This window comes from Carassius carassius, chromosome 49 (genome assembly GCF_963082965.1).
Source record: "Carassius carassius chromosome 49, fCarCar2.1, whole genome shotgun sequence".
Classification (NCBI taxonomy): domain Eukaryota; kingdom Metazoa; phylum Chordata; class Actinopteri; order Cypriniformes; family Cyprinidae; genus Carassius; species Carassius carassius.
The window spans coordinates 2,767,219-2,783,907 of NC_081803.1; the positions used below are offsets into that span (position 1 = coordinate 2,767,219).

Consider the following 16,689-nt stretch of genomic DNA (forward strand, 5'->3'; position numbering starts at 1 on the left):
AATCGACAGTTGACTAATAATATATTTCTAATTTTATATATAACTATTTTTTGTGTCGATGTGGTAAATTGTCATTTATATTGAAAATAATTTCAAAATAAATTATTTTAAATCGCCTATTACTCGAATGACTTTAATCTGGGCATGTTCTTGATAGATTTGAATATTAAACACGTTTGTTAAAAATGTTTGTTAATCGTTTATTGAGGGGTCGTGTTGAATTAATTGATCGTCGTCTTCACCTGTCGTTCAGAGTGAGGCTCATCTGCAGTCCTCCCCTCTCTCTCCTGCAGCCAGTGTTTGAGAGCTGCTTCAGTCTCTGATCAGCTCTGCTGTCCTGCACGCGCACCGCTTATTATTCATCTCCAGTCAGTCACAGTGCATGAGACCAGACTATAACCCGTCACACACGCTGGAAACTTAAACGTGAACTGAGTTACACAAACCTCAGCTATAACTTCGTTATATATTCTGGAGATGAGTAAGCTACATGGAGTTTTTCCAGTGCATTGCCGATGAAGTGAGTTCATGAAGAGCATTTTTTTTGTTCCTGTACAAGGAGGACTACAAGAACTACATTTGCTGGCATGAGAGGAATGGCTTGAAGCGAAACGAGAGATTTGCTGAAGAATGCACTGAAGTGGAATCAAATGAAGATTTCTGTCTGCACGTGTTCTTTAATAAAAGATGAAGACGGTAACTATCATTTCTTACGGTCTTTCAGACAGGAAAGATAGTCTGGGCTTTCCCAGTGGAGGCAGCACGGAAGATATCAATGCATGCTGATATACAGGAGTCTCAGTCTTTATCTCAGACGACAACATTAATGAAAACTACCAAATAAAAACTATTTTAAAAAAAGAGTCCCTTGGAGCGCATTAGTAGTCTTCTCATTGGTCTGGTGTGTTTTTATTTCAGCGGTCAGTGTAATAGTGTTGGGCAGCTGCCAGCTGTCTGGGTCAGACACGTTTCAGACTCGAGCTGCTGTCTGGAAGAAACTCATGAATGCTCGTCTGCACAGTTTCGGCTTCAGCTTCTACAGCGATAGTAAGAGAAGACACACATGCAAAACGAGCTGACATACAGGATATATCTGCTGGAACTGAACGGCTCTCCTGGAGCTTAGAGAGAAAAGGCGGCGTTTGGTTTGATGTTCATCCGGTGAGTTAATTCTGCTTTTACTGTCACACTGAGTCTAACAGCGGTACTGGAATACAGTCCTGCTTCGCTGATAGATAGATAGATAGATAGATAGATAGATAGATAGATAGATAGATAGATAGATGGATACATAGACGCTTGTTATAAATGTAATAAATGATCAAAATGAAGACTTTCCATTGTTTTTTTGTTTTGTTGTTGTTTTTTTGTAATAGCAAACCAAGGGTTACACTTTATTTTAAGGTGTCCTTGTTTAAGTACTGAGTAATATTATTAACTACATGTACTTATTATATGCTTAGGGTTAGGGTTTGGTTTGGCTTAGGGTTACTTGCATGTGATTATGCATAATTAATTGTCATTATAATAGTAAGTACATATAACGTGTAACAAGGACACCTTAAAATAAAGTTCCAGGTTCCGGTAGCATTTAAATGCAGATGTCACTTGACTTCATGCTTTGTACATGAAATAAATGCTTGTGAATTCCATTCGCACACCAAGAATCTGGAAAAGCTGTGATCAGCCGCCAGTCAAGTTATTTGCAACAGGTTGTTGCAGCACGGTTTCATGTCTTCAGTCGGAAACAGGCAGAGCAGCTAATAGTCAAGCGCAGGTGTGAAAATGATAACCTGAAGTTACGGCATCCCACTCAACACATATGAGCTCACCGTTATGTGTGTGTGTGTGTGTGTAGGATCCAACCTGTTCAAGTCCAGATGTTAAAGCTAACAGATTGGAATTGCAATCTGCTCCCGATGTTTGTTAAGACAAAGCATGCTTGGTATTTGCAGTTAAAAAATCTATGTCAGTCCAAATCCCTTTTAAGAACATTTTGTAAAATCACAAACTGCCAATTTTCCACTGACAAGTTTTTTTTCCCCTACTCTCATTCGTTTCCAGGCAAACAAATGGATCGTTTGGGACAAGCTCCTTATATAGATCTGCTGCTTCAGAATAACATGAAGACAATTCGTATGGATTCTTGCCCTGCACATGGCTGACAAAGGTGCAGGATCCAGTCACCTTTTAGAAGTCATTTAAACCTGGGATTAAGTGTGGACTGAGATTCAAATGTGTCAAGGATCCTTGTCACGGATGTGTTATGGTGCAAAGCTGGATTGATCATATCGCTTTAATCCACTTGTCGCTTCCCCCCACTCCATGTCAGCTCTTCCCTAAATTATGGAAATTTTTTGGAAGACGCTGACTTGGATATTTAGCCTGGTCTTGGCCGCTGCTGAAGCTCAGATCCTTTCATACAACTCTCAAGGTAGGTTTAATAATGTGTGGACAAGAACATATAGTGACATCTGATGTCATAGCAGCTCTGAAAACTCACCAGCAGCAAGCCATAATTAACTTCTGCTTACAATTATGTCCTTAAGACACTTTCAGCTGTACCCAGAGGAAACTTTTTATTGCTCAATTATGTTTCATGTAAGTGTCAAGCTCATCTCAGATGCTTCTCCTTAGGAAAAATAAACAAACGTGACAATTATTGACAAAGTTCTGTAGGAGTACAGAGCTATAAAATATATGTGGGTAGCCTAACTCAGATGATTTCATCTTGGAAAATATTGATGAAGAAATTATAGATTTCATTTCGAGATCTCTGGTTTTTGTGGCTTTTGTTTGTGTCTTTTTTGCTCCTGAAAAAACTTTAGAGAAACCTTGAGACTTCTGACTTTTACTAAAACATCTGTCCATATTTTGAGATATTAAGCAGTGAAACCTCTCAGCAATTTAACTTTCCTCCTGAGCATACCTGCAACTTACAGAGCTAAAGTTGTTTGGTGACTTTTGGTTTCCCATGATTACCCTCTCCTTTGTTTTCCTCACTGTCATCTGCTTCACTTTATTCCACAAAGCGGAATTCCTGTCCACGCTGGAGCACTACCAGCTAACAGTACCAGTGCGGGTGAATGAGAGGAGCCAGTTCATGAGTTACACTGTGAAGCGTTACAGGCCTGGTCGACGGCGACGTGGACTGAACCAGACTGAGCTGGACCACACTGAGACCAGGCTTTTTTACAAACTCTCAGCCTACGGCAAGCACTTTCACCTGAACCTGACACTCAACCCAAACCTGGTTTCTAAACATTTCACGGTAGAGTACTGGGGCAAAGACGGACTACACTGGCAGCATTCAGTGGTCGATAACTGCCACTATGTTGGATACTTACTGGATCAATATAGCACTACAAAAGTGGCATTGAGCAACTGCAAAGGCTTGGTGAGTACAACCGACTTCGAATATATTCATGCTTTTGGGTGTATGAGAAAATAAGTAACAATTATTATCTTCAGATGCACCTTCTGATTTGTCCAGAATTTATAATATTTGTAGCAAGCTGTTTTTTTTCCTCCAGAATACCTCAGGAAAAAGCACACTAAAAGAACAGATTGGAAATTTCACATTCACGCAGGGATATGAAAGCACACTGGCCAATGACGTGGAATATGCATTGCATTTTATTGCCCACATATCTAAAGGTCCTCTGTTTACTTCCTCAAAGGGCCACATATTTTCTGACTTTGCCTTCTTGATGTGACTGATATGCTGTCCTTACTGTGGATTATTCTTTCTAAACCATATGTGGCTTGTTGAGGAGTGCTATTACTTTAAGCAATCAAATGTATAATCTTCGCCTGGCAAAGAAATAGGTGAAAAAAGCATTGAAGGAGGGACCCAAGGACTAGAATATCATAGAGACTTTGATGAGCTCTTTTGAATTGCGCCTGTGAGTAACCAGCTAGCAACGACCCAGAACACCGTAATAGCAAAAACTCTTTAGAATAAATATCTAAATACCTCAATAAATGCATAGCAAAAATCTAGTTAAGAGCTGAAGTGTGTCAGTTCTGCAGCAAAAGCTGAGCTGTCCTGAACACTCTGCTATTGGTTGGACAAGCAGATAGTCCCGACCCCAATGCTGGGAAGCTCAAACAAGCAGAGCTAAATATTTGATACGTCCACAGTGTTTACACTTTTTGGGGAAATCACTCAGCTATTGGTGTCCTTATAGTTGTCAGTGCATGTTAAGCTCAGGTAGGAAAAAGGATTTTAACAATAACAGTATTGCTAAGGAGTTTAACTGCAAAGCTTCTGAGTCAGCATATCTACATCACATTAATAAAGCTTAGGAAGCTTCAAGAAAAGTATGCCTCATGTGTGACTAACATTAGAGAGAGAGCATGCTTAAAGCACCTTTTCTGTTTTAGTGCCAGAGTTCTTATCTATGTCCCTGTCTCTACACGGCTGCTTCTGCTCACTTTTAAAGTGACTGCTGAGTGACAGCAAAATATTAGCTTAGCTGTCTCTCCACATCGGGCTTGAATCCCCCCTGCACCTGCAAGCCCATTGCCAGCTGATTCCTATCTCATGCTGAGTATTTCATCTGGTGGGGACTTTGATGTTGCTTAACTAAACTGCACTCCACACGGTTGCTGTGAAACGTGGCTTCCTGTGATGCAATGCAATTATCAAAACATTAAATCACGATTCTGACTAGTATAAACTAGTGTGACCCTCCAAGTTACCTTGACAACAAACTTCTGTAACTTTAAATGATTTTTAATGATACACAGCTTTGCATGCTGAGGCAATAATCAAACACTTTTGAATGTCTCTGTCATGTAGCATATAGCAAATCTGTTTTGTTTTAATGAATCTGATCATAAGGTCGGTCAATTCAATATACACTTAAAAATAAAGGTGCTTCATGATGTCATAGAAGAACCTTTTTGTCTAAATGGTTCCATAAAGAACCTTTAACATCTGAAGAACCTTTCTATTTCTTATAAGGTTCTTTGTGGTGAAAGAAGGTTCTTCAGATTACAAAAAGGTAAGAAAGACATAATTCTTTGTGGAACCAAAATTGGTTCTTCTATGGCATCGCTTGAAGAACCTTTTGAAGCACCTTTATTTTTAAGAGTGTATATATAATAGAATTTTATAATACTGTCCATATATATATATATGTATTTGTGTGTATTATAAAAGTCTATAAAATATGTACTTGAATGTATAAAATTATACATACATTTCTATATATAAAATTACTATTTAAAATGGGTTTATGTTTACTTATATGTTGTTCCGCAAAATGAAATGAAAGTTCTTTAATCATTTATTCACCCTCAATTTGTTATAAAACTGTATGGCTTTCTTCTGAAGAACACAAAATATTTTAAAGAATGTTTCATTATTTTTGTCCATACAGTCATTCACTTTGATTGTATGGACAAATAAAATGCACCGATACATTTTTCAAAACACCACAGAAAGAACTTACAGGTTTGGAACAAGCTTGTATCTTGGCAGGCGTCAGCGTAAAAGTAGCATCCCCATCACTAGAAGCTAGATTTCAGTCATGCATGTTGTGTCTGACATCCGGCCCTTTGCAGTTGTTAAACTACTCTGCCCAGAAGGAACATGGAGCCAAGCATAAACAAAATAAGAATTTATTAATCTAACACGGGGTAAATCCAACATGGAAACAGGAGGAAGACACACGTATGTAACTTGTAGACCTGACAAACACAGACTGAAAGGAGTAGGACTTTTAAACAAAAGATATTTGGGGAAACACAGGTGACTAAATTAACAGGGACATGGAATACATGGGGACGAAACTAAACACACCTGGGAACTAATCGAATCAAATACAGGAGACAGAAATTGGGTCACAGGGGCAAAAACACTAAAATGAGTCCAGGGGTGTGACATTACTCCCTCTTCCCGGAAGGTGCATCTTCGCACCATATCAACAGAGGGAGGCGTGAGTGGGACCTTGGGAGGAAGTTCCAGTGGAGGACAAACTCCTGGGAGGGGGCCAGCAAACAGAGACCGTGGAGGGATGAGCCAGGCAGGAAGGATCTGGAGCAGGAGGAGTCCAACTGGACCCAGGCCAGAGCCATAATGGCCCAAGGTGGAGCCGACAGTGGGAGGAGCCATGGAGTAATGGCCGCCAACTCCAGGGGCCTGAGTAATGCCAGCGGTGCAGTTTGGAGGAGGAGCCCACGGCGGAGACGGAGAGCCAAAGAGCCATGGTGACAGGAAGGATTCGAAGGTCCTAGGCGTAACTGATGGCTCTGGCGACCGATGTGGAGATGTGGATCTGGAAGACCGCGGTGGAGCCAGAGCGACAGATGACTGGGGTGGAGCCGATGAAGGAGTGGAGTGGAGTGGAGTCCCGAGGCGTAGGATGGTCAACCCCAGACCAAGGTGGAGGCGCGGGAGACTCCGGCAACCCTGGAGGATGCTAGTCCAGTTCAGATGTTAGTCCTGTGGAGATCACACCACAATGATGGTGGTCTGAGGTCAAGCAGAGGGGCTGCCAGACGTGGAGGAGGCAGGAGTGGGTGAGAGGGCGGGTATTTTGGAGGAGGACACCTTCTAGGAGCCGCCACAGGAGCGAGCTCTGGGGCTGGAGCCGCCACTGGAGCGAGCTCTGGGGCTGGAGCCGACGTGTGAGTGGCCCAGACCCACACAATTGCTAGTGCCATTATGGACAGTTCAATGCTCTCCTGGCTGAATTCTAGAGCGGACTCAGGGGCCGTCCCTGGGCTTAACGGGGGTTCAGGAGCCCTTCCTGGGCCTAACAGGGAAACAGGAGCCCTTCCTAGGCCTAACTGAGGAACAGGCACTGGAGAATTGGAAGCCCCATCAGGGCTGGACAAGGAAACCAAGGACGAAGGAGGACTGGACGGGACCAGCGGAGACATCGGCGGGAGGAGAGTGGGCAGTTCATCCTCCAGTTCAGAGTCCCAGTCTATAAAATCCACCTCCTCATTTTGGCCCTTTAGGCGCTCCATATTTTTCTTACCCTAATTTTTTGCACATTTTTGTTGGTCGGGTCTTCTGCTATGCTACGCTGCCTGGAAGGATCATAGAGCCGAGGACAAACGAAATAAGAATTATTTACTCCAACACAGGGTTAAATACAACATGGAAACAGGAGGAAGACACACATATGTAACTATAGACCTGATAAACAACACATACTGAAAGGACTAGGACTTTTAAAGATAATTGGGGAAACACAGGTGACTAAATTAACAGGGACATGGAACACAGGTGGAAGAAACTACACACACCTGGTAACTAATCAATTAATCAAGAAATTGGGTCACAGGGGCAAAAACACTAAGGCTACATTTACACGTTGGTGGCTATTTTCATAAACGGACATTTCAACCTCTCTGGTTTCAAAAATAACATTGTGCACACATTTCACTTTTCAGAAGAATGTTCATTTACACGTACCAATGTATATATGGCGTCAAGAGCATGCCAAACCTGTAGGTGGCGGTGTAACGAGAAGCTCAAGCTCACGTAAGCCAATCAGAATCCGGAAAATCACATGTAAACATAGGTCACACTTTTGACATAGGTGCGAGCTCTGGCGCATACTGTAACATTTGCTGCCTAAACACCAATTTGTCTCAGTTTACATACAAACGTGCAAATGAAGATTTTAAAGATTTCCACTCTGGCCGGAGTTTTTAGAAAGAATCGGTTTCAGAGACGAATTCTCCGTTTGCGTATAAACGAAGGGCACAAACAAAGAGAAATATCTCAGTTTTTCAAAATAACCATGTACGTGTAAACAGGGCCTAAATGAGTCCAGGGGTGAGACAACAGATACTTTCAATTGGGGTGTTCATGTGGCAGAACAGGCCTTGGTATTGGATTCCACCCTGGTATGAGCAGCATCCCCGCATAAATCTATGAGAATTAAGAGTGGCTCTGCTGGTCCTGAGGCATTTCCTGCAGCCACACTTTCTTTTTGCAAACACAAAACCTTCCCTCTAAACAACTGTGCAGACCTATAGTTTCAGGAGTTTGGTAAACAGCAAGCCCTGTAGAGATCTTTACCCGGACTCCTTAGTTGGATGGTTCACTCAAGCGATCACAGAAGGATGATTTAAAGAAGTTACAATTCAACTTGCTCAGCAGCATTTGAGACATGGTGTTAAGTACACAGTGAATATTTCTTGTTCCTTAATTTGAAAGAACCATCTCAATGGTAGTTGTTTTGGTGGCACATGACCCACATGAATTTCATTGTTTTAGCTTTTGACAGAATTTGAATTTGTCCAGATTTCGGAATGTAATTTAAATTATAATATAATCAGTTCAACAAGGTTATTTACACTGAGCTTTCTCGTCTCATATAATATCTCAAAAATCTTTTTAATTACTTCAAAAATTAAGTTGTGATTCCAACTCAGTTCATAATTTTGTTTATTTTATTTTAAATGTGTGTAAAATAATCTTCTCTTGATTTGTGCAGGTGAAAATAGAGGTTGATAGTGATTGTGATTTTCAGTTTAACTATTACGCAGCGTAACTGTTATGCAGTTTAACACCGTTTTCACAGTTTCAATCCATAAAACTATGCATTTTGTCCATTTTACACATCAACACCTTTTTTTATTTATAATTTTCACTAAAACTTGACTAAACAAACGGGATAGGATGAATAAATATAATAAAAACTCAAAAGGCCATTTAACACAGGACTATTACTAACAATGCAAAAGAATATGCCTACTTCCAAACTATTGTAGTAGGAAAAACATTACTTGAGCCAAATAGTATGTCTGAATTCATGTTATTCATAAAACAAAAGTACCCAGATGACCTGCAACTTCTGAAGTGTGCATCTGATGGCTACTTTAATATCCCATTAGGCCAAAAGAGAGGAGTTGTGAATGGCAGTCAAGCGATGCAACTGATGAAAAAGGGTCACATGACAGTGACAACATGGCTGATGTAGACCTGTACATCTGAAATTCCTTCATATTAAACACATTTATACTATGTATAACACACTGTTTTAATGGTCATTAAGTACCTTTCAAAACAAATGTAGTATTGACTATACAGTATGCAATTTTAGATACAGCATAACGGCTGACAAAATGAACACTGCTCTGGAGCTGTGAGAGAATAATATCAGAACAACACCGACTCACTGTCAGCGTCACTATTCTGAGCCAGACACTGAAAAAGAAAAGTCTATTTTATGCTCTTAAGAGATATCAATTATGGGCACTGGTTGAACATCAATCATATTGCAATAACACATTTGGTCACAATTGAGTATGACCAAAATCAGGTCTCTTAGACCATTACCTGTTCTGTGAAGGACACTCAGCTCGTGAGAAATCTGCGTTAAAAAAAGCTGTTTATTACTGCAATTTAGCTTGATAGGTTTTTATAATATAATGAAAACAACATTTTGTCAGAATGTACAGCTATTTTGAAGTTGTCAATGGAGAAGGAGGCTCTTTGCCTAATAATGGTTTAGTACACATCTACCATCTACCAGCATCTGCTAATGCTAACAGAAAGACCAGTAAAAAACTGCAAAAATTATGTTCACAGTAATGGACTTACTATGGAATTACTATGGAATACTAAAAGAATCCTGTGGCGAGTGGGGCGGGGCCGAGAGCCGTGGGAACGGAGCGAGCCCGGTGGAGATGGAAGGATATAAAACAGGAGCGACGACAGTGAAGGATGAGAGAGGACCAGGCCTGGATTTTATTTTGTGTTTTGATTTTGTTTGTGCTGTTTTGTGTTTATTTTGATTAAAGTTATTGTGATTGTCTGCCGGTTCCCGCCTCCTTCTTCCCACGAAAGAACATTGTTACAAATCCTTTTGAAAAAAAATCTAAAGGGATCCTTCTCATTTTATTGTGGTGGTCTTTTCCTTGTAAGGTCGAAAACCTCTTCACAAGTCTAATGTTAACACATGTGAACATGATGCTGAGTTTTTACAAACAATGGGACGTGAAGCATGAATTCTTTTTTGCCACAAATGATGTGAAAAAGACCTCAGATCAGGCATCGGTTTTAAAATTTCACATGTTTTGGGCCACAAAGGAAAGTCCAATATGATCCTAACTAGCTTGTTTACTTAGATTAGTCTGATATCATGCATCACATCTGATATCATCTAAATTTAATATATCCCAATAACTAGGCTCAAATAAAAGGAAAAGCAATGCTTTTACAAACTTAATGTTCCACCTCTGCCATTAAACCAGCCAGATAACTGACACAAACGCTTTAGGTAGTAGTCCACAATAAATTTCAAACAGCTCTGCTTTATCAGGTCTGTAATAATAAGCTTTTTCCCATACTCCCCCATTAGTCAGAATGAAGAACAAGACAGTTGAAATGATGCTAAAATGTGATATTATGATTGTTGCAGCCAAAAGTACTGGCTCACCAGCCTTCATAAATTGAGATCTCTGCATTGCCTCAGTCATTTTATTGAAACCAAAAATGGAAAAACAATCCTTTGAATGCCTCAGCAGTTTTTGCCGTGCATCACGCAGCATACGGCTTATATCACCTGCGCCTTTGTTTTGCGTGTGTAGCGTTTGCGGTTTCTTTGTAAAGATTTAATTGGTCTCATTGTGGAGTTTTACAGACTTGGAGAACATGGCAGAGCTTTTTGAATTTCTGTTAAATTGGGGGTGTTCAAGTATGGAAGTAAAATAATGACTTATGTCTTTGAAACAAAAAAGCATGCTGAATAGCACTAACTGAAAAATAATGCATTGCATTAACAGTACTTGCATTTTAATGCCTTGAATTTCCAGGGCTTGCATTGTTAGGTCCTGAAATTTTATATAGTTGTTCATTTAAGCTGTGAATATTTCAATTAAAAATATTTCACACACCTTTTCATTATTAAAAAATCAATAATTCATATTGACGTTCCAGAATTCACTTCCAAAATATTAAATCGGTTAAAAAATACGATGTATAATATTCGACAGGCAAATTGCGGTCCATTTTATTTCACTTTCCAAATTCGCTTCCACAAATTCAGTGGTTAAAATTCGGCAGATAATTCGCCCTTTCACATCCGGGAGCTGCAGGAATAGCAGTAGAGCACAGAGGCATGATCTCCATCTGCTGTCAGTCGCTCACCAGCAGGTGGTGCAAGCGGCTTCTGATGAAGACCAAAGCAACAGGTGGATTAAGTAATACAGTTACAAAAACTGATCTGCAGAAATTAAGCAAGCGCTAAGTAGAAGTTGATTGTGCGCATGTTTATTTCAACATCTTTGCTGTTACCAAGTATGCAGTTTTTCTTGTTCCGTAATTGCGTTCATATCCTCATCTGTCTGTATATAGTTTGCATCAACAGTAAGATGTGAATTTGTCTTTTAATCGCTGTCACTGTTAGTGTGCTGAGCCACGTAATGTGTTTTCTTTTCTTTAACAGATTTCTGAGGGAAACCGCGTGAAACCTTGAGTGTTCGTTCATATTTTACATCTGCTTAACTGTCTATATAGTTTGCATAATCATCAATAAAATGTATTCTGAGATCTGAGGTCTTATATCACAGTATTAATTGATTGAGAAGTTCTGTAATTCAGCGTTGGGTAAAACACCATTATATTCTCCTTTGAATGCTGCTTACTTGGTAACAGCAAAGATGTTGAAATAAACATGCGCACAATCAGCTTTTCCACATGCCCCGATAATCAAAACTTCTACTTAGCGCTTGCTTAATTTCTGCAGATCAGTTTTTGTAACTGTATTACTTATCCACCTGTTGCTTTGGTCTTCATCAGAAGCCGCTTGCACCACCTGCTGGTGAGCGACTGACAGCAGATGGAGATCATGCCTCTGTGCTCTACTGCTATTCCTGCAGCTCCCGGATGTGAAAGGGCGAATTATCTGCCGAATTTTAACCATTGAATTTGTGGAAGCGAATTTGGAAAGTGAAATAAAATGGACCGAAATTTGCCTGTCGAATATTATACATCGTATTTTTTAACCGATTTAATATTTTGAAAGTGAATTCTGGAACGTCAATATGAATTATTGATTTTTTAATTGTAAAAAAGTGTGTGAAATATTTTTAATTGAATTATTCACAGCTTAAACGAACAATTATATTAAATTCCAGGACCTAAAGATGCAAGCCTTGGAAATACAAGGCATTAAAATGCAAGTACTGTTAATTCAATGCATTATTTTTTCAGATAGTGCTATTCAGCATGCTTTTTTGTTTCAAAGACATAAGTCATTATATTACTTCCATATTCAAGGGCACAGGTCTGTGTGCTTTGGTTCCTGTCCCAGTAATTACAGTGTTGTTCTTTATGTAATTGGTGGTTTCTGGGTGATTTATCTCATTGATTTTTATTGTGGCGTGTTTTTGCATTTGCTTGTAATGCTGAAAGATATGAATTACTTGAAATAATATGAGTAATAGTTATCTGCATTCTGGTTTGTATTTTAACAGCATGAATATATTTGTAGAGATGATAAGCATGTGACACGGCCATTAAAATGCATGAATTTACATGTACAACCTTGTCCCCGACATTGCAGATGGAATAGTTTATACCTTGTCAATGAACATATTTTCCTGTGTGCTTTTTGTGTAACCTATAATTTTTTTTTTCTTATCAAGCATGGTGTCATAACCACAGAGGATGAGCAATATTTAATCGAGCCATTAAAAAATATATCCAGAAATTTCAGTGATGTCAACCACGAAGGACAACCACATGTTATTTATAAAAAGACTTCCATTCCTTCTCTGCAAGAGCCAAGCGAGGAGCTCCACTGTGGTGTTCCAGGTTGGTAAGCCTCCATTTGGCCACACTGTGACATAAACAGCTATAGATAGCAGTTTAGGAAATGATGGTCAGTGGTTCAGGTTTGGCTGGACGTCTCTGCAAACAGCCTCGGTATGAACGTTGAGTGAAGATCTACTCTAAAGTTCAGCTAAATCTCATTTTATTATCAATTGAACTGCTAATGTCTCCCTTTTTGATGATAACGTGAACCAGTTTTGTTATCCCTAGACCTCACAATAAACCGGACACCCAGCTACAATACCAATCCTGAAGCAAACACACCTTACCCAGCCACGGATGATGACAGCTCGATGGGTGGCCACCGCCAGCGGCGCTCTGTCAGCTCTGAACGCTTTGTGGAGACTTTAGTGGTGGCGGATAAAATGATGGTTGGCTATCACGGTCGCAAAGACATCGAGCACTACATCCTGTCCATAATGAATATTGTAAGTTTGGTCCTGCTTTTCTCATGCGTGTTCGTCTCCAATGTGCATTTCATTCCTTTTTAAAGGTACATAAGAAGAACTCAAACAGCACCTCGCTGACTTTGTGTATTTTCTTCTTTTCTGGAGGTCAGGTTGCCAAACTTTATCGTGATGCCAGTCTTGGAAATGTTGTGAACATTATTGTAACCCGACTGATTGTTCTGACAGAAGATCAGGTGAGTGTTTTGCACTAATTGTTGCAGAAGACAATAGTTCACCCAAAAATGGCTAATTCTGTAATTGTTTACTCAACCTCATGTCATTCCAAACCTGTAAAACTTACTTTCTACTCTGAAACACAAAATGTAAAGGTGAACTATTCCTTTAATGGTGTAATTGTTCTGCATGAATAAACATTTTATAGTGTACAGCTGCATTTTGGCTTTGCTAAAGATCATTGTATTTCAGTAGTATTTTTTGAGGCTAGACTAGTTTGATATGCAGTGTTCCTGTCTTTCGTCTGCATAAGCCATAAATGAGCGTGAGCTCAGAGTATTTTTAGAAGCTTAGAAACACACCTCACAGTAGTCTGCTGTTTTATTGCCCTGAAAAAAACAGATGGAATCATGCATCGTCTGACAACTTTTAAAGATAAAAGTTATTCGAACAAATATCCCTAGACATTGTCCCTGAGGGAAACTTTGTAAAAGATTTTACGTTAATGTCTTTAATGAGAGAGCCAGGTTGTTGTTGTTTTTTTTTCTCGGGAGAGTCAAGTAACTCTTCCCAGACTGGGAAACCAATCAAAAGATCCAGCTTGCTCTAAGATGATGTCATAAGAGCTACAATTCACATTGTACCAGATAAATAATATATACTATATTAAATAAACTATATAAACTTAACAAGCTGAAGCGTCCTTTGTTTGTGATTTTCATCTTGCTGTGAATCAGATTTTGTTGCATTGACATGTTGCATTGATATGTTGCATTGGTGTTTTATGTTGCAGTCTGACTTGGAGATAAACCACCATGCAGACAAATCTCTAGACAGCTTCTGTAAGTGGCAGAAATCCATTCTTTCTCATCATGGAGATGGAAACAGTATCCCAGAGAACAGGATCGCCCATCACGACAATGCTGTTCTCATTACAAGGTTGGTTACTATTATTTCCATCTGATTTCAGGAGTTGTTCATTGTTGAGGTTGGGGATATGGTTAGGATTGTGTCTGTTTGAAAGGAATGTTGTTTCAGGGTCAAGATGTTGATTCAGGAACACATCCCACTTGGTCAACAACACTTCATTTGTTCAAAATCGTGATTTTAGTTTAAGGACCAATTCTGAATTAACTAGCAAGCATATTACTAGCATATTAGGTCTTTATTAGTACTTATAAAACACATGTTAATGCCTTAGTCTGCATGACCAAATTTAAAATCCCTTAAAAGGGGTGTAACAGTACACAGAAGTCACGGTTCGATACATACCTTGGTTTTGGGGTCATGGTTCAATACGAGTTCAGTACAGCAGAAAAAAGCAACAAATCCCCAATGCTATTTTTTTATTTTTTATTTTGAACAGACAGTAGTGCTGCACACATGTAGCATCAGCAGTTGTTTTTTGTTTGAATGGTATAATTATGCAATTTCAATGGAATTTCAATGGAGAATCAAAAGGAGAATCTTTATTCTCGCCAAAAAAAACAAAATAACATAAACAATAATAAAATGCTCTGGCGCACACAGAGATCTCCGAGCTGGCCGGCACACTGCGGACCACTCGCGCTGCCGGATATCCGAAACTACGGATCCTTAGACAGGAAAACAGAAGGTGAAAATGAAACTTGGACACCACACAAAACACGGGAAAAGACAAAACAATCTACTCAGGACGACAGACAGAAAGGCAGAGACATATAAGGGAGTGGGGAAACGAGCGACCGATGGGGAAGAATCAGCTCATGATCTGCGCACCCCCGCCACGATCAGCGCTGATTGCCCAGACCACAAGCTACCGAACAGACAGAACAACACAGACCGCAGGGGAAGCTGAGAAGGCACCCTGCACCGTGACAGCTGTAAACAAAGCAGCGCTGCACTAATATACACTACTTTAATATGCATTAAACTGAGATAAGTTGTCTTAAGCATCTCTAGCCTCTGTTTGCAGACTTATAATATTTCCACACAAATTACATTTTGGGAAAAGATTGCAGTGCAATTTGTGTGCAATTCCAGAATGGATATCGTACGATTTATGGCTAGTCAACCGGTGCATCTGAAGAACCTGAAACTTTCCCAGACTTCTGATTTAAAACAAGCAGGCAGTTCTTCTAGCTCTTGCGTGCCATCCAGTACTTAGTAGTTTGTATAGTTACAGTACTTCACTTTCATTCCTCACTTGAAACAATTTTCACATTTCCTGTTAGTTTCCATTAGTTAGCTAGTTAAGATTAAGAACCACTGTTTAAACAAGCATTTTCACCTTTAATTTTTGCAGATGCTTCTTGAACATGTAACCCAGCACATTAAACATGTCTTGTTGAAAATAGTTTTTATTGACTTGAGGTGGCCTTTTAATTTCCTAAGTTAATTTTTTCTTTGAGTGAGTCTTTGTTTGTCTGCCTTAATTCATTATATTTATCCAAAAGCCAAAAAGACATCTTTTTTCAGTCATTAGTTTGTGGGCGAGCAATCAGCTAAATTGTTCTCAATTTCACTCGAATTGAAGAATAAAGGCTTGTTTTAGGGTTGGTTGACATTTTGGCATTTGAGTTTGACAGTTTGTCCTGGAAGCATATATTGGGTGGGTCGTTTACAGCTGAGACTAAACTGGTTATTAATGTCATTGTTAATTGGTGTCCACTGAGGCATGACTGTGTGGTTTGGATAGGTGCAAGCCTTGAAACCGTCAGCCGATACTGTAGACGTCACTCCTTGAGCAGAGGATTTTTGGATATTTATGTTTATATACAGTACACATGATGTGTTTAACTTCTTGGTGTTTTTGCTAAACATGTTGAGGCCAAATAACTTTTCAAATTGACTGAAACAGGCGATGCGTCTGACACTAGAAAGTTTCATTTTAAGTTTATTTCTTCAGAACAGACACAAATCTGCCAAAGTAAGCTAGGTGGTAAACAACTAGCCGTTGTCCTACTAATTTCTGGCAGACTGGTTTTGAATCTGGCAAACAAATGCAGCTAGTTTGCCGTTATAAATGGATTTCATTTTGAATTAAGGGCAGCTTTAAACTCTAGTCAGAGAATTTTCCTTTCAGAAAGAGAGGGAAGCCTTTGTGTTAAATTTGGTGGAGGAATTGACATTTCATATTTCAGTTAAATATAAATGACTCCAAAGTCTTCACATTGTATTCTTTGGATCCAGAGCTGTTGTTTTAAGAGATCTGTTCTGATTGTTTGAGGCTTTACTCAAGTACAATAGTTTAAGTCAAATGGTGGATAGCTATTATATCCA

General features: G+C 39.4%; 1 protein-coding gene across 1 annotated transcript in view; it reads left to right on the forward strand.

The window, feature by feature from the left end:
* The first annotated feature begins 369 nt into the window (after positions 1–369).
* LOC132132514 (A disintegrin and metalloproteinase with thrombospondin motifs 6-like) overlaps positions 370–16,689 on the forward strand; it is a 166,123-nt gene continuing 149,803 nt past the window's right edge. The window contains exons 1-8 of the mRNA XM_059544915.1: positions 370–696; positions 919–1,161; positions 2,065–2,434; positions 3,033–3,397; positions 12,619–12,787; positions 13,016–13,233; positions 13,365–13,448; positions 14,222–14,367. Of these exons, the coding sequence (XP_059400898.1) occupies positions 2,347–2,434; positions 3,033–3,397; positions 12,619–12,787; positions 13,016–13,233; positions 13,365–13,448; positions 14,222–14,367 (1,070 nt within the window). The 5' untranslated portion in view covers positions 370–696; positions 919–1,161; positions 2,065–2,346. The remainder of the gene's footprint in view (positions 697–918; positions 1,162–2,064; positions 2,435–3,032; positions 3,398–12,618; positions 12,788–13,015; positions 13,234–13,364; positions 13,449–14,221; positions 14,368–16,689) is intronic.